Genomic DNA, 20,691 nt, shown 5'->3' on the forward strand with positions numbered 1-20,691 from the left:
AAAAAGCAGGTGTTTGTCCTTCCAGTCCATTTACCATAAAGCCCAAACTCCTGAGGTGCTCACATGTACCTGCCAGTGCCTCCACATGCCACCTGTCTGCAAGCAATGCAAACTCATTCCCCCTGCCCCTACGCTATAAACCACAGGCATGACCCCTTACTCTGCCTTGCTGAGTCAAGTAAGACTCATAGGCCAGCGAGCTACAAGTGATCCCTCTGTGCAGCAGTGGGCCCAACAGAAACACATGCCACTTACTTGTTCGTAGTTAAAAGTATCCAGCATTCCCAGGACAAGTCCTTGAATTTCTCCCAGTTTCCCTTTTCCATAAACTGGATCCTGTATAAAGAAATGCAAAGCTGTATCTGAATCAGAGGGTTTCACCATCGTGACTGTTCCCTCCCATACTGGCACTGCAAACAGAGGTCGTGACTCTGGATGTAAAGATGCTGTATGTGAACAAGGAGAGTGGAATAACCCCAAGTACTGATAGGAAAATTGGTAAATAGCAAAACTGAGCAGATAACGACATCGATATGAGTTACTGTCCTTGGGTCAAAAGACGTCAGATGCAACCTTGGAAGCTTCATTCAGGAGACAGATGCAAAGGCTGAGGAGTACTGGAGAAAACAGGAAGTCCTGGGCATCACAGGAGGCATCAGCTTGGCACTGGCTGCTCCAGATGTTTGCGGCTCAGCCAGCTCCTGGGCCAGAGGGTAACTCAGGCCTATACCTCTGTGCACCCACAGCTCCCCCCGTACTCTTCAACGCCCCTCAGCTGCAGGCTGGAAGAGGAATGCTGGGCAATCCTGGTCTCTCAGCCCAGATAACTTCCATGTGCCTGGGCAGCTGCATTTCTGTGTCCCAGCAGCATAAGGGCTGTGGTACAAGTCATTGACCTGGGGCATCTCAAACACCTTCCTAAAGCCTGCCACAGGCTGAACAGCCCCTTCTCCCCCACGGCCACCCTGGCACCCTTGGAAGCAAAGGTCAGTGCAGGATGGGACCCCTGGTCCAGGGTGCATCTCCCTGTTCTGGGGGCAAGCTTAGGAAGATACCCAGAGAGATCTCCAAAACGGCTAGAGAACCCAGCTGGGCAGTTTCTGAACAACAGCCTTCAGAGGAAACGTGACGGGCAGATACGCCAACGTTCCAGCCTAAATAAAACCAGCACTGAGTAATCTCTCCTGAGGCAAACCCAGCTGTCGATGGGGAATAGACAGAAGAGCTTGCTGGGCTGCAGAAGCTATTCTTCCACAAGCAAACAGAACAGTCTCAGACACCACCAAGTTTGCTTTCTGCGTGCATTATTTAAAAGCAACAGCACAGAAAGTACACTACCCTGAGTCACCACATGAATTATGGAGGGCAATGGGAAGCTCAGGGCTTCCAATGCAGCACGTACGTGATCCATAACATACAGCAAGTTACTTCAGTACCTGCCAGAGACTCTTCTGAAGCATTCAAGTGCATGGCCACGGAAACACCAACAAACTACAGATGCCAACACTCACACAGCAACACAAACTTCCCAAGCTGCAAGTAGAAACTTTCAGAGGAACTTGTTTCCTAGATTGAGAGAGATGGAGGAGGAAAAGTGGATATAGACAGGGGAATAGAAGAACCACCTACAGAGCTTTGCAGAAGAGGAACATGAGCCTGAGGGCCATCGTTCAATGGCTTGGTGATTCTCACATCAGGCTTAATGACCTATAAAAGCATGGCAGGTAGGGAGAGAAGAGACTTTCTCCAAAGAGGAGCCACACACTCTTGCAAAGCTTTGTGCAGAGCCTGGCAGGGAAGGGCAAGCAGTGGGGCTCAGGCACATTCCCTGCCCGCAGCCAGCGAAGACAGCCAGTTACAATGCAGCTTTCCTATGACACAGTCTTCCCACTTGCTGGTCTCAGCCCCACAAAATTTACAGACACTCTGTGGGGTCACTTTGATGGAGGAACACGCTTTGTTAATCCCACCTTGTAAGATGTGTCTCAGGTAGGAATTTATGCGTGCTCCAGATACCAAACTGCCACCCTGTCTGAACTGCACCAAGCCAGGAACAGATCCCAGATACTGTTCCCAGGCTGCTATTTCCCTGGGGACACAGCAGGACTCAGCGTGGTTAAGCCAAAGCCAAACTCTCTGCCCAGTGCTGCCACCAGCAAACAGATCAGGGAAAGCTGGAGGGTACCCAGACACGAGCCAGAGGTGCTCCTGCAGCCCTTCAGCCAGCTCCATCTCCTCATTTCCAAGTCCTTCCAGGCTCCAGGAAATAGCACAATCCTCCTTTGCTAGCAGCGCTCTCAGAATGGTGCCAGGAGATGCGCTGGGTACTCAGGGAATGCAGTCCCTCACAGCATATCCCATCTGCAAGGGCACAGAGCAGCTATTGTGCATAAAGCTCATCCCAGCGTTGACTGCCACAACTGCAGAGAGGAAAAAACCACCCAAACCCTGCCCTCCCCCACCCTCCCAAAAACCCAACCAAACAAAAACAAACACCCCACCAAAACCAGGCAGGGCCCTAAGCTGGGACAGGGAAAAAAAAAAAAAAAAAATCAAGCAAAGGGTTTTTTGGATCTTTCTGCTTCCATTCTGTAACAAACCTTTGAGATTCCTTCCTTCCTTGCCCCTTACAGGTAGATTTTAAATTTCTGGCACCTCTGGTTCTCCATTTTGTAGGAGGCATCAGCTGCATCTACTCAGAAACCATTCATGAAGGATTACAGCTTTGTAAGGGAATTAACACTCAACCTTTCAGCCCTCTTCAGAGAGCATTCACATCCTTAATGACATGGAGTTTTTCTTAATGCTCAAGAGGATTCCTCTAGTATCTCTCCTAAGACGTTTATTTCAGGCTTCCTATTTAATAAGTAACTGTGCAACGTTATTAAGGTTGAGTGGGACTAGGAATATGTGAATCTTTATTGCACAAGGCTCCAGCTATGTGACAGTAAATCAATAGGCTGCAGTAAGCAGGTGCCTGGAGCCCAAGTATCATCTATAAACAGTAAAGCCCAAAAGAAGAAAACCAGCCCACTGAAATTGGAATACTCTTAATTCCTTTTTGGAAAAGGCAAGATAATCTACCTCAGTTTATTAACGTCATCCACTGTACAAAAAAATCCCCCCAGTTTATTCCTGAGCAGCTGTTCTACCTGTAGCTCCAGCACCTCTACACTCCACAACCCTCCGTGGAACAGATTTTGAGGTCACTTCAGGCAACAAGCACCACTTACACTTCTGGGTTTCACAGAAATATTTTGGGGGGCTTGGGAAAGGCTCTTTATTCTCCAGGGCCTGGAATTGCTGCTTGAAGAATTTTCTTCTTGTCACAGTTCTGGTGGCACGTGAGTTTCTTTCCTCATGGCAAGGGTTCAGGACCCTGGCCGTGTGAGCTGGGCACCCAAACACAGCCATGTGGTAAGAACTCATCACCATTCCCAACATCACATTCCCAGCTGGATTCAAAGCCGCTGTGAGCCATGACGTGCACCAGAAACACAGCCCGAGGAGAACCTCCTGCAGGCACCCAGTGCAAGCCCTGGTGCAACAGCCTAGTGCAACACTGCTACAGACACACCAGGAAAGGGACCCAGCGCAGTGCAATCCCACACACCCAGAAATAAGGGCTGGTATGAAGGCAGTATGAATGGCAACGTGTGCTTTTAAGCACAAGAACAGAATGGTAAATGAACAGTTGGTCTCAGGAACAAAGGATGCTGTTCCCAGCTGCAAAGAGGAGGGGTTGTCAAGCACTGAAGGCAGCAGACTGCTAAGAGCCCAGGGCAGAGGGGTTATGGGGAAGACCCCCCCATCTCCTGACACAAGGAGGTTTTGGGGTTTGCAGAACATCATGTGCCACTTTCCTGTGAGCCCAACATGAGAGCAGACTGCAGACAAGTGTTTCAAACAAGGGAGAACAATGAGCAGCAATCTGGCTGACCATTTACGGAAGCTTAAGCCAGATTCAGAGGCAAAAATCCACCTTGTAGCAGCCAGCTGCTTCTAGAAGACTTAACTAAGCTGTCCAGACCTAAGCTGTCATCATCAGAGGAACCCCAGAGATGCAGCACCGGGCTGATGCCCTCTCTACAACCAACAAGTGATCCTGGTCCGATTGCTGGTTCCCACACACCTTCAGTGTTTGCAAATACGTAAGCGTGAGTGAACAAAACCTATAAAAGGATGAGTGTTAAGAGGTAAAGTCAATTTAATTAGAGATTCAGTAAATAGACACACCACCTTTCCTTCCACAGGATCTCCTAATGAGTTTTGCACCACCCACCTTCCCTATGCCTGGTCCTGAGCTACAAGGTACCAGTTACCGCTCCAACTTCATGAAGTTCTGATAGGAACATTCTGTACCTGCACTTCAGTCCTCCTCTCCAAATGCTTTTTGGGAAGTCACCACCTCTCCCTGTTTCTTCCTCCACCTGCACAAAACCATCAGCCTTCTAACATCTCTTACTGTCAGGTTCAATTTGTAAGGCTGACCCAGGAAACTGAACTAGCAGGAGCAATTTCCTCCTGCCTCCAAACCCAGCGACCACAGCTGGATGTGCTGCATTAAATAAGACCTTACCCATGCCTGTCCCCAGTAACAGTACTTTGCCAGATGCACCGGCAGCATCCCGTTATCCTCTAGTGCCATCGCACCAAGCACCTCCCTGCACAACAGACAAACACATCTCACTCAGCGCTGCCTCCAGGACAGGACCACCAGCCTCTTGAGAAAGTGTTTCTATTGCTGCTAAAAGAGTCTGTAAGAACAGAAAGGGGATGAACTATCTGAAGGCTGCAAACAAGAATTCCTGTTCTTCCCAGGGAGAACAGGAACTTTCTTCACATGGAAACACCTCCCAGCTGTGCTACCTTCACTGGGCACTGGTTTGCCTCTTGCCTCATGCTGGTACTTCACAGCACAAGGCAGGAAAGCCTCCTTGCCAGCTCCACCCCCCCCATCATTCACAGCTTCTGTATCTTTTCCTGCCTACATTAAACATCAAACAAACCCCAACACAAAACTTCCAGCTAATGCCCTAGTTAAAACTAGAGGGAATAAGTTATTGAAGAGGCATTAAGTTTGCTCAACACCTTCCTTTGGTAAAACCATGTTTCGTTTGATCACACTTTCTATCTGCTCTTTTACAACATTTTTCACTGTCTTTAATTATGATTTTTTCTTTCCAAAATCCCAGGATTGTGCCTAATATGAAGATCAGACTTAGCTGGAGGTGGGTGTTCACCTATAAGCCCTTTTCTACATTTTCCTTCTCTCCCCAGGAATAGAAACCCTGAAGAGCAATTCAGCGCTTTCTCAGCCCTTCAATCATTCCACTCCACAACACAGACAATTCCTCTGATTCATCTTCTGCATTTCCCAAGGTCTGCTATTAACTCCCAACCTCACCTTTCCTCTCTTCTGCAGACAAACCAAGCAGATCTGCTTGGGATTGCTCAGCCCAAGGTCCTGCTTTGACATCAGCCCTTCCACGAGACCTCTGCAGCTCACTAGCAAACATCTGTCCAGAGAGGTGGTGGATACCCCGTCTCTGGGGGTCTTCAAGGCCAGGTTGAATGGAGCCCTGGGCAACCTTGTGTAGCTCCAGGCCTGGAGGTTGGTGGCCCTGCCTGTGGCAGGGAGGTTGGAGCTCTGTGATCCTTGGGGTCCCTTCCAACCCAGACCAGTCTGTGATTCTACAATCTCCAAAATAACACGTTGTGCCAGCAATCAAGACGGCCCCATCCTGATCTCTTTTTCCAAAGCCTTTGCTTTAGCGTTTCCACCACTGAGCCTTCGCTAAATGGTGCTAAATGGCTTTCAACAAACTCAGTTCCAAGTTCTAAGAAATTCATGGTGCCTTTGCCCCTAAAACTATAAGCCTTCAGTTCAAAGTAACCACGCTGTTTTGGCTTTGAACCAGGCGATTTGCTAATTGCGTCTTATTTAAGGACATGGACATTGCTACCACTGCAGGAATGTGTTTGACTCTTCCCAATACCTGAAGATCACAGCTCAGGTGAAGCTGCATCTCTTTAGAAACTTACCTGTAGAATCCGCTGCAGTATCGAAGGAAGAGCGATAAACGCAGCCATGTTGTTCAGCACCTGCATGGTTAGGCTCTTCAAAGCTGAAACATCAAGCAGAAAAGCCACCAAGTGTATTGAGATGTTTTTGCTATGGCCATGCCCCTCCGTCCCCTCCCACACCCTGCCCAAAGCATTCTGAGACCTAATTTTGCAGCAGCGTCATGCACTTCTCCTACCATCACCAAGAACCAGTCTGGATGCTTTGGCTGTGTTTGAGTCCTGCAGACTCTAAAACTTCATGGCATTAACTTTCACATGAAACTTGGTCCTCAATCCCCAATTCCCAGTTGGGGCCAGTATGGAGACATGCATGGACCCAGCAACTCAGCTTCTTTGTGAGGATAATTAGCCAGGAGTGAAAACAGAAGAGTTATGCAGGATCCAAGCATGGCATCCTCTCACCATTTCTAGTATCACTTCAGATGGCTGCTTCCCTGCAGGCACTAGCTCCCACAAACAGATAATATCTAGGGCACTGGGCTGGAATGAAGACAGAATAATGTCTTTTGGTCCAAGGCCACAGTATCTAAACCCCTATCTTGGAGAGTCACAGAACTGTAGGGGTTGGAAGGGACCTCCAGAGATCAAAAACTTTTTAACTAGTATTAAGCCTACAATGGCAGGCTTGCCATGGTGGGCTGCTGACAACCTCACCAGACTTGGGGCACCAGAACTGGAGTTCTCCTGGTTTTGCATTCAACAGAGAAGTACAAGGATGAGCACACAAGAAAGCTAGGCATGGAAGACCACAGCATATGCCAGAGGTTCCCCAAGAGCAGACCATAACCTGCTTACAACCTAGAAAGCCTTTGTACATGCTGTGCACCTTGGCTTTTACACAGAAACCATCCTCAGTGGAAACAGCTTGCTAGCAGAGTCCCTCTTCCACTCAGGACTAAGAAGAAGTATCTGACCAAGAGCTGAGCCTAGCAAACACCCAAGCTGAGCTCAGTCCCACAGCCACCGCAGCTCAGATACACCGCAGGAGCAGAAAGTTTCAGCAATCAGCATCAAAGCTGCTTTCCTTCTATTCATTCAGTAGAGCAGGAGAGACAGCACATGCACATGGATAAATATTTGGGGTCACAAAGGCCAAGATACTTACATTTGGAATATTGACCCTGGGAAGAACCAAACAATTTCTGTGGGGACATCATGGCTTCCAGCAGGGGAAACCAGAGGGCCTGAAAGAATCAGACACAAGGAAAAACACAGTGAGAATATGGCAACACTAAAAGCAAACCATGACCAATCAATCAGAGAGTCACAGAGGGGGTTGGAAGGGACCTCCAGAGTTCATTGGGTCCAACCCTCTGTCAAAGCAGGGTCCCTAGGACAGGTGTACAGGTCTGTGTCCAGACAGGTCTTGAGTCTCTCCAGAGAAGAATGTATTTAAGAGACAGGGAAAGGAAGTAGCACGTGAAGTGAAAGTTCCAGGAGATGCAGAGGCCTTTGATGATTTTAGTGACTCATGGGGTTTTTCCTGCCACCTCACCTCCCGCTGTTGCTGGTCTAAACTGTGGGAATTCCTCCGGCAAAGGGCAATCGTCTTCATTAAGGTGTCTTCAATGTCTTCCAGCAAGGGGAGTTGGGCTGAGCCTAAGAATTTGTGGTAAAAGAAACAAATCACAATTACAAACCCCATTAGATATGTTAACTCCCAATCACCCTGCCAGATAAACTCACACCGCTGTTCTAAAACCTGCCCATGGCAGCGAGCGACTTCACTGTAACAGACACATCCTGATGTTTGCACCTTTCCTAACAGTGTGATGTATTGGGCATATAAAACATTTCATGTAATCAAATAAAGATCAGCTTGGCTGCTGTTTAGGACACAATGATTCAATGAAATGTAATCATGCTGAATAGGTTGATGTAGGTGTAGCTTAAGAGACAATTAATATATCTTTAATACAAGAATTTTCATGGTTTTAAGAATAATTAGTTTTGGATTTTAGTAGAATTTAGCTGTCATCATATGAGCTGTTTCATGAAAGCAGCTACAAAACTTCACCATAACAGTGCAACAGCCTTGCAACTGAAGAAAGTGAAGACAGGGGAGTCATAAATAATGAGACCAATGACTAATTAAGAGTCAGAGTATATCCTGATTTCAGCAAAAAGGGGTTCCTAACTAGTTTGTGGGTTTTGAGAGCAGGTAACCATGAAGAAGAAACAAAGAGCATGCGCTGAGAGCGAGGAAGACATCCAGCCTTCATCCCTGAAGACCACTGGAAGACTCCCTAAGTGTCACTGAGCATGCTCTACCTGGGAGGAGTGAATGTAAATGACTTAGAAATAGTTTTCATAACCCTGCCTTTTCTTAGAAATTATAATGAATATATACAGTTAATCTATACCAATATGAGAAATTTAGCTTTAATGGGAGCACACATTAGAAGGAGCGATGCCCTGTGTGCCCAGCACTGCAATAAAGGATTCCTGCTTCCTAGTCACCAAGGCTATTGAGTTTGGATTCCAGCTTTGTGAGGCATCATTAAGTAACAAATAGAGCAAGCCAGTGGGAGTACCAGTCAGGAATAAGAGAGCTGCCAGGGCAGCACACGCAAATCCACCACGTTCTGGATACTCATACTCTAGAGATCAGAGTAAGGAAGCATCAGAGGAACAGCACCACAATAGGTAGAATCCCTGCAAGCAGATCTGATGCGCACAGGCACATGCACTCATGTTTTGGGGTGTGTCTCTCTTTAATAGGAACTTGGTAACTCTTACTTTCATCATCCTGCGTAAGCATCAGCAACTTGCTCTGCAGCCGCTGAAACGAGAGAGAACTGGGAACAGTAAACCTGCAGAACCTCAACGGAAGTGTTTTGATAAGGTACCAGTACAGAGGCTCACCCTCCGCTCCCTCCCCACGGGACTAGACTGGCATAAATGTCTTGCCAAATATGGGAAGGAAAACAGGAGCAGAGAGATGACTTTAGCTTAAGAAAAACAAATTTCAGTATCTATTATCTACTGGGTGGTTAAAGACACTGATCTGCTGAGCCTGCAGACAACTCAGTGTGTGTGACAGACGGTAAATGCTTCCGTGGATTCTAGTGAGAAAGAAATGGAGAAGCAGTGATGGTATGAAACCTTACACTGCAGGCCATCGTGCTGGTGGCAGGGCATGACATGCTGGTGTGGCCAAAGTGCCACACACGGGATTTCAGTGTACTGTACCTCAAGCATAACCAAAAAGGCACCATGGATGTCTCCTTTCTTCTCCAGTAAATAGGAAGAAGCTTCATGGAGCTGATGTTTCTGGGTTATCTAAGTTAAAAGGAAAAAGGGGAGGGGGGGGCGGGGGGAGAAGGTAAATGTCTGTCTGAAGAATTATCTGCCAGTGTTTGTTTACTCCACATGACAACAACAACCAGATGGTCAGAAGGAATTGTGTCTCCTTGTGTTCGCAGGCACATCACCCAGGCTGTGCGGCTCTTCCACTTCCCCTCCAGCACCAGCTACGCCACAGTTATTTCTCAACTGGCACTATTGCCACCCCCAGCTCCAAAGCTTTACAGTTTATTTATTAGATCTCTATATCCCCATCAAGGATAATTGTTAAAATCTCCAGAAGCAACAGTCACTTCTCCCAGCACCAGCCAAATCCTGGCAGCGTTGCTTTCCTAAATCCCAGGCCCATGACTTCATACCCCTTCAACGTATTCCTCACTGCTCACACAGCCAGTCTCTAGTCTGCAGTTGCTCCATAGCTTCAGAGCCCTGAGGGCTCTTTTCTCATCAACCCTGAGAGTAAACCCAGGAATGGTATGTTAAACACAGCTAACCCTGCTGCAGGAGGGCAGCTGAGCAGCTCCAGGAGGGCACAAATAGAGTTAGAAATGGATCAGAGTCCACAGCCTATGCTAAAGGACTTTCACAGTACTTTAAAAGGGTCAGAGCTGATTTTAATGCCTCCCCCTTAGCCCCTGTTATGTTATCTTTCCTACCTGGATGGTTTCTTCCAGCCTGCAGTATTCCAGAACTTTAAGAGTCTCCAAAACCTGGTCTGGGCTGTACTGACACAGCAGTTCAATGAACTGCTCAGTGATGCAGGGCGGTAAGTGAATCAGGTCTTGATTAATGCCTTCTCTGCAATGAAAGAGGCACAGGAGGCTCGAGTTAAATTCTAGCCCAGAAGTTTGTCTGGAAAGAAGTTTCTCATGTAGTTGTGCATTGTCTTTTATCCTTAATACAGAAGTAAAAAAATAATCTGGTGTTATAGAAAAATTATGCTCTATCCAGTGGTTCCTGGTGCTGGAGGTCTGTTAGGCATTTCATCTGTTCTGAGACATATTTCACAGATGCTTTGCTATAAGTTTGACTGTCAAGACACCCCATGAAGATTCCTGTGCAGGCACCTGTTCAGCAGTCTCAGGCAAAGGGGTACAGAGAATTAACCTAATTTCTTTAACAAAACCCTAAGGTCTCTAAGCCTTTCTAGGTGCTGGTGGCCTGTTTACCCCACAGACGTTCTCTGCATACCCAAGGAATGCCAGAAGAATGCCATGCCCCTAGCAAGCTAAAAGCCCCTTCCTGTGACTGCAATATCAGTCATTTGGTTACAAATGGTATTTGCCCAGAAATTAAAGCCTCACACAGATACTGATCCCAGTGTACAGACAGAGAATGGAAAGAAAGCTGGATTTCAATCAAGTTAAAACCTAATCAATAGCCTGAGACTTGCAGGTCCTGCTCAGCTCAGTGTGATTCCATTCACCTTCAGAACAACCAGACAAAGATCTCCCCTGCCATGCTTCACAGGCTCTTTCCTTAAAGGGAAGATGATCACTGGTATCCCACAAAACCTGTCACATGCCAGTGTCATGGGCAGCTAGCGAGAGGAGCCACTGTAACAGAACCCATAAGTCTGGGTACCCATTAATGTGTTTACAGACCCAGCACACTGCATTGGGACGATACGGGGCACACGCTGCAGACGGACACACTCCACTGCAGGACCTTTTTTTTTCCAGGGGAAAAAAGCCATGAGGAACGAGCTGAGCAGTGCAGACTGTGCTGTCTGTTCCCTGTGGCTGTGGAGAAGACACAGACATACGGACACTGGGTTTTAATTTCCCCCCGGCAATTTCTGTTAACCCTGTTTCCTCCTCCCTTCCCCCTCCTTGAAAATAAATCTCTAGCTAAATTAAATGGGCCAAATTAATCCCTAATGCAATTCCACCAACTAGGATAGTTATACTAGCACGATGAGTCTTGTCCTCGTACGCTCAAGCAATCATTCGTATTTGAGACATTAAAAGCTCATTTGCTGCTGTAAGAGCCTTTATTTCAATAAGAATTCTGCTCAAAAAGTGCAGGCTGGCACTCTGAACGACTGAAGGGAGACAGATGTTTTCAGAAGAATCTCATCACTGCTTTACGTGCATATGTACAAAACAAAATGCAGGTGCAGCTGCAGATGAGACCGTGCACAGCACCAATTCTCCCTTGGGATACAGCTCAGCTCCTTTCTTGGGTTGGATGGGGCCCTGGGCAATCTTGTCTAGATCATGCCTGGAGGTTGGTGGCCCTGCCTGTGGTAGGGGGGGGGTTGGAAGTCTGTGATCCTTGTGGTCCCTTCCAACCCAGATTGTTCTATGGTTCTGTGATTCCCACAGGCCTGGGAAGCAGACAGCTTCACAGCACTGAAAATGAGCCACACGCCCCAGCACACCTCGCTGAGGGAAATGCAGGGATCTTTCCAAAGAGCAGATACAGAGAGCTGCTTCCTATCACTGGTTTGCACACATGTTGCTTTTGATTAGGAGATAAACACAGGAGAAATGGGTGTAGTTAGCTCTAATTATGGTGCAGCTAAATTAGAGATTACAGAAGCCACTCTGTGCATAAGATTACAACCCAGGTTAATTACTGCCTTCATTGGGTCTCACATGCTGCAAGCGATAGCACAGCACAAAGTCCTACTTAGCATCCAGCAGGGTACCCCTTCTGCTTAACTTTCCCACTTTAAAAAAATCATTTATTAACTAAATCTCCTATAAAGCCCAGGCAAGACATTCTCTTGGCACAACGTGATTTTATGTTGACTTCTAAGAAACAACCCAGGCGTGGAAGTTCACACCTTCCACCTAAAACTCAGGAAAGAACAAAACCCATCGTTGTTACTGTTAATTCACATCCTATAAACAACAAACAAATCATTCTTAATTCCAGGTTCTGGTTCCCCAAGCACACCGAACACTTGAACTGAGGTGTTACCACCTCTTCCTCCCCCTCAAGCATGAGTAATTTGTAGCTAACTGACCAAACCAGATCTTGCCTTAAACTGCACTAAGGGCAGCTCTAAGGCAACTGGAGCTGTGCATCTCCAAGCACCTTACAGGGTGAATAAAGAAACCCAAGGTACTGCAGCGCTTGAAACGGATTCAACAGAAAGAGAACACTCAGTGCTCAGAGTGGGAGCAGATGGAGCAAGCAAGCAGTTAAAGAGAAGTTTGCAGTGAAATACAGTAGGAATTCCGGAATAAGAGAGAAATTAAAAATGCCAATAGACCAAACCACTGTTCTATTTATATTAAACTCAGGCACCTTGGCCAAGTAATCACTGGGTGGGGGGGTGTGAGAGCAGAAGCTGCCATTTCTGTGAAGAGAAAGGGCTGATGTGGTCACAGGGTGACCATTTCACAGCCTTCTCAAAAAGCTGTTCCAGCAATGCCCAAACTCCCACTGGTGTGGCAGGCAGCACACTGCTTGTATGGGAACCCACAGCACTTCCCAGTTAGGAAGCTGACACGGGCTCTGCTAAAGGATATCCCCAGGACAGTAACGTCTCTGTTACCCTTCTTGACTTTGCACAGTTTGAAGAGCAAGTCACCTTTTCCCAGCCCCAAACTTGGCTGCAGGCTGTGTGTCCATACATGGTTTCAAAGGAATTTGTTTCAACCTGTGTTTTCAAGCTGTAGTTTGCAAATGGTCTTATTGTCTTACGTACCTCGGATCCAGAAGACTCCTCAGAAACTGGAAAAGTAAAAACTGGTCCTGCACAACAGGAGGAGAGGGAGTATTACTGTTTTAAATAACAGGCTATGAACCAGCGATTCCTAAATTTCATCCACTGAAGAAAATCCTGCTCATGGCTGGTGCCTGCTGAAGAAGTTTGGTTTAGGCATTTGCCTCACATAAATAACTCAGCACGGGCTTGGTGACAACAGCTCTGCATGATCCCTGAGCTCAAGTCACAGCCTGCAGACTGCAAACCACCTTGCCCTGCTCTCAGCTGGCACAATTAACATCCTTCTAGAAGCAGGCACAGTGCTGCATTTTGGGTTTGGGATGAGACCGGTGTTGATAACACACCAATGTTTTGGTTGTTGCAAAGTGACATTTGCCAAGTCAAGGACTTTTCAGCTTCCCATTCCACCAGTGAGAAGGCTGGAGGCAAACTAAAAGCTGGGAGGGGAGATGTCTAGGACAGCTGACCCCAACTGCCCCAAGGGATGTCCCATACCATATATAAACTTGGGGGAAGCACAATCACTGCTCAGGACTTGGCACAAGTCAACAGGTGGTGAGCAACTGTGTTGTGTGTTACTCTTTTGGGTATTCTTTTGTCATTAAGTAGCAGCAGCATTTTATCTTCCTTTGCTGCCCTATGAAACTGTATCTTGGCCCAAGAGTTTTACATCTCTGGTTCCAATTCTCCTCTCCTTTGCACTGGCAGCAAGGGGGAGCAAGAGGCAGCTGCGTGCTGCTCAGGTGTTTGTTGGTTGGGGTTAAACCACAGCAGCATTACCAAGTGATGCGACCAGCACCTCAGACCACTCATTTTTATGGCCAGAACTCTACAAACAACCCAACTAACCAAAGTGCAGCAATTCCTCCAGCTGAGTAACCATCAAACTACTTCAACTTATGACACCATGACAGCTTTTCGTTTGTCCTTCGTGCAAGGACAGCAGCCAGACTGCAAAGAAGTAACAACACCATGAAGTTTGACATGTTACCTGCAGGTTGGCAATGATGCTCTCTATCTTCTCACCAAAGTGAATGGCCACCAAGTCGGCTGCTTTATATGGGCTCAGTGACAGCAACTCCTTTGAATAGGGAGACACAACACAGAGAATCACCTTCCATCCCACAGGCAGCCTAACGGTGAGGTATCACCAAGTACATCTGGACTATAACCACATCTTTGCCTGGATGAATGCTGTAATATAAGGAATTCCATCCCACAAAAGGTGGGGGTAGTTTGTAGAAAGGCATTTTGGAAAGTCAGTGATTTTACAACACAACAGCCCTCACAAGAGTGCGAAACTCTTCACGCCAAGAACGCACCCTAGGCCTTGGGTGAGGAGACGACTGCATTAGGCTTTCTGACAGCCACCTTTTAGCTCCCTAAACAAGAGCAGCTAGTGCCAACTAGTAGCCAGTAGTAGAGGGGAAACCAAGCCCCCACTTAGCCCTGGGGAATGTCTCAGTCATATAGAAATCGTACTTAACTGGTTTGAACTGTACCCAACCAGAGGTTTCTTGCGACTGAGGCCTGTCCAGACCTGAAAACACCCTGAATTAGTTCCTTACTGGAATAGAAGAAGAAAAATCCTTTAAGACACCTATGGGTTTGTGTCCTGTCAACCCTGATCTGAAAGGTGTTGTGTCACAGGAGTTTATGCACCCCAGAACACGAGGGTAACGTGCTAGCTGCTATGAAGAAAATTAACTCCATCTCAGCTGGAACAAAGTCCCAAGGCTGGATTCACCACACTTCTGTTCTCTCTCCGATCACGTTCCCCTCTCAGTCTGATTCCTCAGCAGTCACACGCTACTTGCAAGCAGAGACCTCAAGTAGTCTGGATCTTTCAAATGTACCTGGTATCTTCTGTCCACCTCACACGACACAGACTTCTGGGGCCATGTTATGCCAAGCAGTCAAGGCAAGCACAGGATCACTTGTTTTACAGAGATATTTTTCCTGGCTTATCTTCAGATCACCCCAGAGGGAACTGACACCACCTTGTAGGAACTAGAAATGTTATGGATTCCCCATGTCTTCTGACTGTACAATTACTTCTGATGCATCTCCATGCCCTGAAGCAAAGACATACTGAAGGAACTGGGAAAAATTACTAGCTAGAGAAGTCTGGGAGCAGTCTGCGTCTTACAGTAGAAGTCATGACCCCATCCATCTTCCCACAGGTTAGAAGTGCCAGGGTACCAACATTGACTACTACTGCCATTGTAAGACAAGGAATAGGACACCACAGACCAGGTCAGCGATGTCTGTGTCCTGAACTTGCTGCTGCACACTCAGGAGGTGAAAGTCTTGCCTGCTGCACAGCCCCCACTAGCTATCTTCCCCACTAAGGTCCCATTATCCAGAGAGCACTGCTTGAAACCAAGGAGAAGGGTGTGAATCTAAGAGACACACCTACGTTAATGTATGAGACCTAAACCTTCAAGCCAACTTCCCAAATGGTGGGGATTCAAAGTGTTTCTGCTTAAAGAACAGCCCTAGGCAGATCCAACAAGAATCACAGGTACCTGAGGTACCACAGGGTTAGGACATACTGTACCTCTATATGTTCCAAAGCCTTCTGCCACACTGACTGCTTTTCTTCAGCGCTGTAACCAGGCATGGACAGGATATTGTGGATGTAGTTGAACACTTCTTCCTGTAAGGCATAAAACCATCAGTGGGGTAGTGAGTTCTGCAGCACTGCTAGCTGTGTTCAGTCTTGGTAAGGGAGAGCTTTTCAAACAGTCTTAGCATGACCTCAGGGCCAGTCTTCTCTTCTCAAGTCAGGAAACATTATCTGCAGGCAAGATTGTACGTCCCTAAATAGTTCCTGAAGAACTGCCAGGAAAAAAAAGCCAAGAGGAACAGAATTGATGCTAAATGTGTTAAGCACCGAGGTCAGGGAGAATCATTCTTCCACTATTAGATACGTCTCCCCCTTGCTCATAGGGGAAAAAGCACCGGAAACTGCTCTATGGGCAGAGGCAGAGGAAAGAACATTCTACCAGGTGTAGGGCCTTTCCCAGCACATTCCTGAACCCCTCTTTGACATTAGCCTCCCCCCAGGTTCTCCTGCACTGTCCTCAGTTCACATGTTCTTCTGTACCCTATTTTTTTTGCCATATCCCTATCACAACCTATCTCTTCTGACTCCTTCACCCACACAGCTTTCAGCATAGTGGATTTATAGGGAGATCAAACTGATGAGACTGGCGAGATCTGATTTGCCAGACTCTCCTCCCAACTTCTGCTGGTGGTATGGAAGGGAATATAGCTCAAAAACTGTGACAGATGCACAAATTCTGCATGTGCAGAAGGTAATTGCAGAGAGATAGATAGTAAGGGCAGAGACACTCGATCCAGGGGGAGAAAAGTGAGGACTGATGGCAGAAACAAGTATTGCAGTTAGCAACATCCACAATAAATACCCCCTCACACTCAGGTTTTAGGTATTAGCATTGTTTAAACTTGAAAAAATTAAGACCCCTGAAAAGCTTTAAAAAAAAGTGAACCGCTCTCCAAATCACAGAATTTCCTGGGTTGGAAGAGACCTTTAAGATCAGTGAGTCCAACCACAGCCTCACCCTGCCCAGCCCACATCTAGACCATGTCCCCAAACACATCTACACACCTTTTAAACCCCTCCAGGGATGGTGACTCCACCACCTCTCTGGGCAGCCTGTGCCAGTGCTTGACTCCCCTTTCAGTACAGAAATTCTTCCTGATATCTGACCTGAATCTCCCCTGGGGCAATTTGAAACCATTCCTGCCTGTCCTATCAATTGCTACCTTCAATGAGAGACCCACCCCATCTCTCTACACCCTCCTTGCAGGTAGCTGCAGAGCGCAATAAGGTCTCCCCTCAGCCTCCTTTTCTTAAGCCTAAAAAGCCTCAGCTCCCTCAGCTGCTCCTCACAGGACTTGTGGTCCAAACCCTTCACCAGCTTCATCACCCTTCTCATGCTCCAGCATCTCAACGTCCTTCTTGTAGTTTGGCCAACACACACACAGACCCCCCTGACTAGAACCAAGCAAACTCAGCTGTAAATGAGTACACTCTAAGAAAGAAGAACGGGGCTGTTGTACCTGTTTGTTGTGCTGCTACAAAGAGGAGAGGCCAGAAGCACCAGATTCACTCACCTTCCTCATGGGATCACGCAGGTAACAGCCGATTATCTTGTCGTAGCGGAGCTCCCGTTCGTACATGAACTCACAGATCTGGTAGCTGAAAGAAACACACACTCTGTGTTAGGAGAAACACACCCTGCCAAGCCAGAAGAAAGGCAGCACCTCAGATCCAGCACAGCTCAGAGGCACTCAAAAGAAAACACTGTGCTTCACAGAAAGTATTTGGGGGTATCTTGTGTCAAGGTTTCCAGCACGCAGGCTGGGTACCTCTAGGTCGCATACGCCCGTTGGTATCAGCTGCAGGCCAGCCAGCCTATCAACCTCCCTATTTTGGGGAGCTCTCATACAGAACTGAGAAAACAAGCTTTTCTAAGGTGAGAGGTAAGGGACTGAGGACAAAAATCCTTAAAGAAATGGGGTTTCACAGGTTGTGCTGGTCACAGACCACGTTCCTTATTGTTATAAGACACTCAGCTCTACACAAAGGCAATCAGCAGCACCAAACTGAAGACATGTGCTGAACAGGACTCCACAAGGTGTCAGAGACAGCCTCCTACCTTCAGATTTTAGTAAGCCCCTTACACATTTTGAGACTTTAGGTAAAAACAGGTGCAACTGAAGCAAAGCAAGTGGAAAGCCTGCTAAATAACACTGTACTATTGGTCTTTTAGCTCTGACGGAAGTGGCTGAGCCAGTAGTTCTCACAGTCAATCAATCTAAAACAAGGATTTAAAATGGAACCAAACCATTTCTTGCATCTGGAACCTTTGGTTGAGTATCTCCTCCCAGAACACGGGGAGCAGGCATGGCATATCCCACTGCTGCACTCCTACCCCTTTGGGCCTTTGTAGGATGGTGGATGACTGCACACACCATCCACACTGAAGGATGAAGACACCCACCCTGGCTGGCTTCATTCAGGCATTATAGGCTCTCTACAAAGCATCTAAAGGAGACGGTGGAAATTTTTAGCCTTTCCAGACACTGTGTTTGTCTCTCCTACTCAATTCTAAAATGAGTACCGTGGGGGTGGCTTCAGACCCCTTCGTGCTTTAAAACCCACCTGTGGGCCTCACCCCAGCAAGTCATCTCCATCTGTCAGTAATCGAGCATTCGAATATTCCACCGTACCTTTGAACAAAGCCTGGGCTCCACGCTAGGACATGCCAGGACTCATCAAGGCCCACGGGGTTCCATGCTGAAGGGTTCCCACAGCTCTACCCCCTCTCACCCTAACAATGCCTTCTGTAAGGACATCCCGTGGGGAGGAGACAAAGACTGGGGTGAAATGGGAACATGTTAAAAGGACGCTTACGCGGACACGTAGGGAAGAGAATCGCACACACCGCTGTGAGAAACACACGGAACAAGAAACATGGAAGGAGAGGGAAGGGCAGTGTTTGTGCACTGCCCATAGCAACTCACAATTCTGCTTTCTCTGCCATTTGGATAAGGCGGTTCTCTTCAAACTGCACTATCCCTCCTGCCTGGAGCAGCTCTAAAAGGACCTGTGGACATTGAAGGGCAGTTATTGATATGACAGTAGTGGCTGGACAACCAGCACCATTCCGAAGTACACTGTTCCCGCTCCATTACACTTTGTAAATAAGGCAGGGCTTATTTTACAGGTATTTTTTAAACAGATTGCCCATTAACTCTGAAGGTCATATGCTTATCCATGCCTCTGTTTTAACTGCTCTCCACCCTCCCCTGCAGGCAACGCTGCGGAAGGATTGTCCTGCACTCCCATGTACAGCACTGCCCAGTTCTTCTGTGCTGGGCACCATTCCTACACCGACTGTTTCAGCACATGGCCTGCAGTCAGCAAATCTTCCTGACACAGCTCAACTTTGCTCTGCAGCCTGGTCATAGCCAGCACTTAGAGAAGTGTTGTTCCCTGAAGGCCGTTACCTGTTGCCTCTCTGAATGGCGGGAGTCATCATCCGGACTGCACAGAAACTCAAGGACCTGCGCAAGGACGCAGAGATTAGCAGGAGTCAGGCTACTTGATCCTACAGCTAAGGACACTTCAGAACACCAGAGCAACCAAGAACTGCTGAAGGACTCCAGGGAGGGACCCATGATCCTGCAACCAGGCTCTGGAACCAAACTTTGGGGAACCCAGAGAAACCTGTGATGCTGCCTTGGGCCCCACACCAAACCATGGGCACCGCTACGCTGACCCTTTCGACTCCGCTCCCGGACCGTGCCATCTCTCCCAGAAACCCAGGAAATCCCACCTGATCACGGTGCTTAATCCAAACCCATACACAGCCAAAGAAGTCTGTGGGTCCTAAGTTATGACACAGAACATACATTCTATAACCTGTTTTCATCAGCATTCCCATACCCATTGTATCAGAGCGCAACTGTTGTGGCCACTGAAGCCCCCACTGCAGCCCCAGGAATTTCTGGGACTCAAGCTGGGATCTCAGCTTAACCTGTGTGAGCCTTATGCACGTGTTGCTGCGTACCAGCCTGTTTCAAACAGCAGAGAAGGACAGTGGCTATGCAGACCAAAATCTATGCCTAATATAAGAGCTCTGTATGTCCACTAGTGTTGCCTTAGTTGCCATCCTTTCCTTTACCTCTCCATCTTGGCATTTCATACACGTAAGGAGTGACGCCACCAAAGTGCTCACTGGGGCTTAAAGGCAAACAGCTCAGTTTCCTGCCTCACACACTTCCAGCAGGGACACTGAAATACGGAGCTTACTGTGCCTCTGGGGTCTCTCCTCTCCTACTCTGCTTCTCCGAACCCACAAAGTCCCAGCAAGATGCCACTTGTTTCATAACGCACCAGTCCTTCCAGAACAGCTTCAGTCCACAGCACCAGCCCCACCTTCTGCAGCACTGCACTCCATTTGAGACTTTGTGTCCCCCTCAGGGAATACTCACCTGGTCAAAAAGCGTCCTGTTCACAAACAATGTGTTGTTGGGCTTGGCGAGCTGACGGGCAAGGAAGGTGAAGAGGCAGCCGACCTGCGATGGGGTGAAGTCAGAGTTCTCCACCATGACCTGGGAAGCATTAGGAAGAAAAGGAGAAAATAAACCCCTGAGGGATTGAGCCTGCAGCTTCCTGCAGTGAAGCCACCAAGACACTGCACCAAGAAATCCCTGTCAGTCATCGTGCCTCCTGCCGCCCCAGACTCCTACGCAGCCTCCTGGTGCTAGTCCAGCCTGAAGGCCAAAAGATAAGGCACCTTCCATGGATGTAACTGTGTCACCTGAAGATGCAGGCAGTGGACGTGCCCTTGCTAAATCCCCTCTGTCCCAAAGCTGGAGAGACTCGACCTCTCTGCTGTAAACTCAAGGGAAGTACTGTTGCAGGTATCTGATTTTTGGGTGTGATGGGGCTCCAAACCCACATTTACCTCCACCTCTGTAGTCTGTGCCAAGCACTGGATGCATAACAGAGCTTCTGAGAGGTTACATTTCAGAGACACGTCCCAAAGATAAACAATAAAATTAAGAGTTATAGGAAG

General features: G+C 47.7%; 1 protein-coding gene across 1 annotated transcript in view; it reads right to left on the reverse strand.

The window, feature by feature from the left end:
- The window catches only part of VPS8 (VPS8 subunit of CORVET complex), a gene marked incomplete at its 5' end in the record, with an annotated part of 72,364 nt that overhangs the window by 13,763 nt on the left and 37,910 nt on the right, over positions 1-20,691 (reverse strand). The window contains 14 exons of the mRNA XM_084267719.1: positions 256-336; positions 6,046-6,128; positions 7,193-7,271; positions 7,583-7,686; positions 8,827-8,869; positions 9,280-9,369; positions 10,050-10,191; positions 13,055-13,101; positions 14,067-14,156; positions 15,636-15,734; positions 17,219-17,303; positions 18,632-18,714; positions 19,118-19,174; positions 20,105-20,224. Coding sequence (XP_084123845.1) covers positions 256-336; positions 6,046-6,128; positions 7,193-7,271; positions 7,583-7,686; positions 8,827-8,869; positions 9,280-9,369; positions 10,050-10,191; positions 13,055-13,101; positions 14,067-14,156; positions 15,636-15,734; positions 17,219-17,303; positions 18,632-18,714; positions 19,118-19,174; positions 20,105-20,224 — 1,203 coding nt within the window. The remainder of the gene's footprint in view (positions 1-255; positions 337-6,045; positions 6,129-7,192; positions 7,272-7,582; positions 7,687-8,826; positions 8,870-9,279; positions 9,370-10,049; positions 10,192-13,054; positions 13,102-14,066; positions 14,157-15,635; positions 15,735-17,218; positions 17,304-18,631; positions 18,715-19,117; positions 19,175-20,104; positions 20,225-20,691) is intronic.

This window comes from Gallinula chloropus (assembly GCF_964237585.1).
Source record: "Gallinula chloropus genome assembly, chromosome: 8".
Classification (NCBI taxonomy): Eukaryota; Metazoa; Chordata; class Aves; order Gruiformes; family Rallidae; genus Gallinula; species Gallinula chloropus.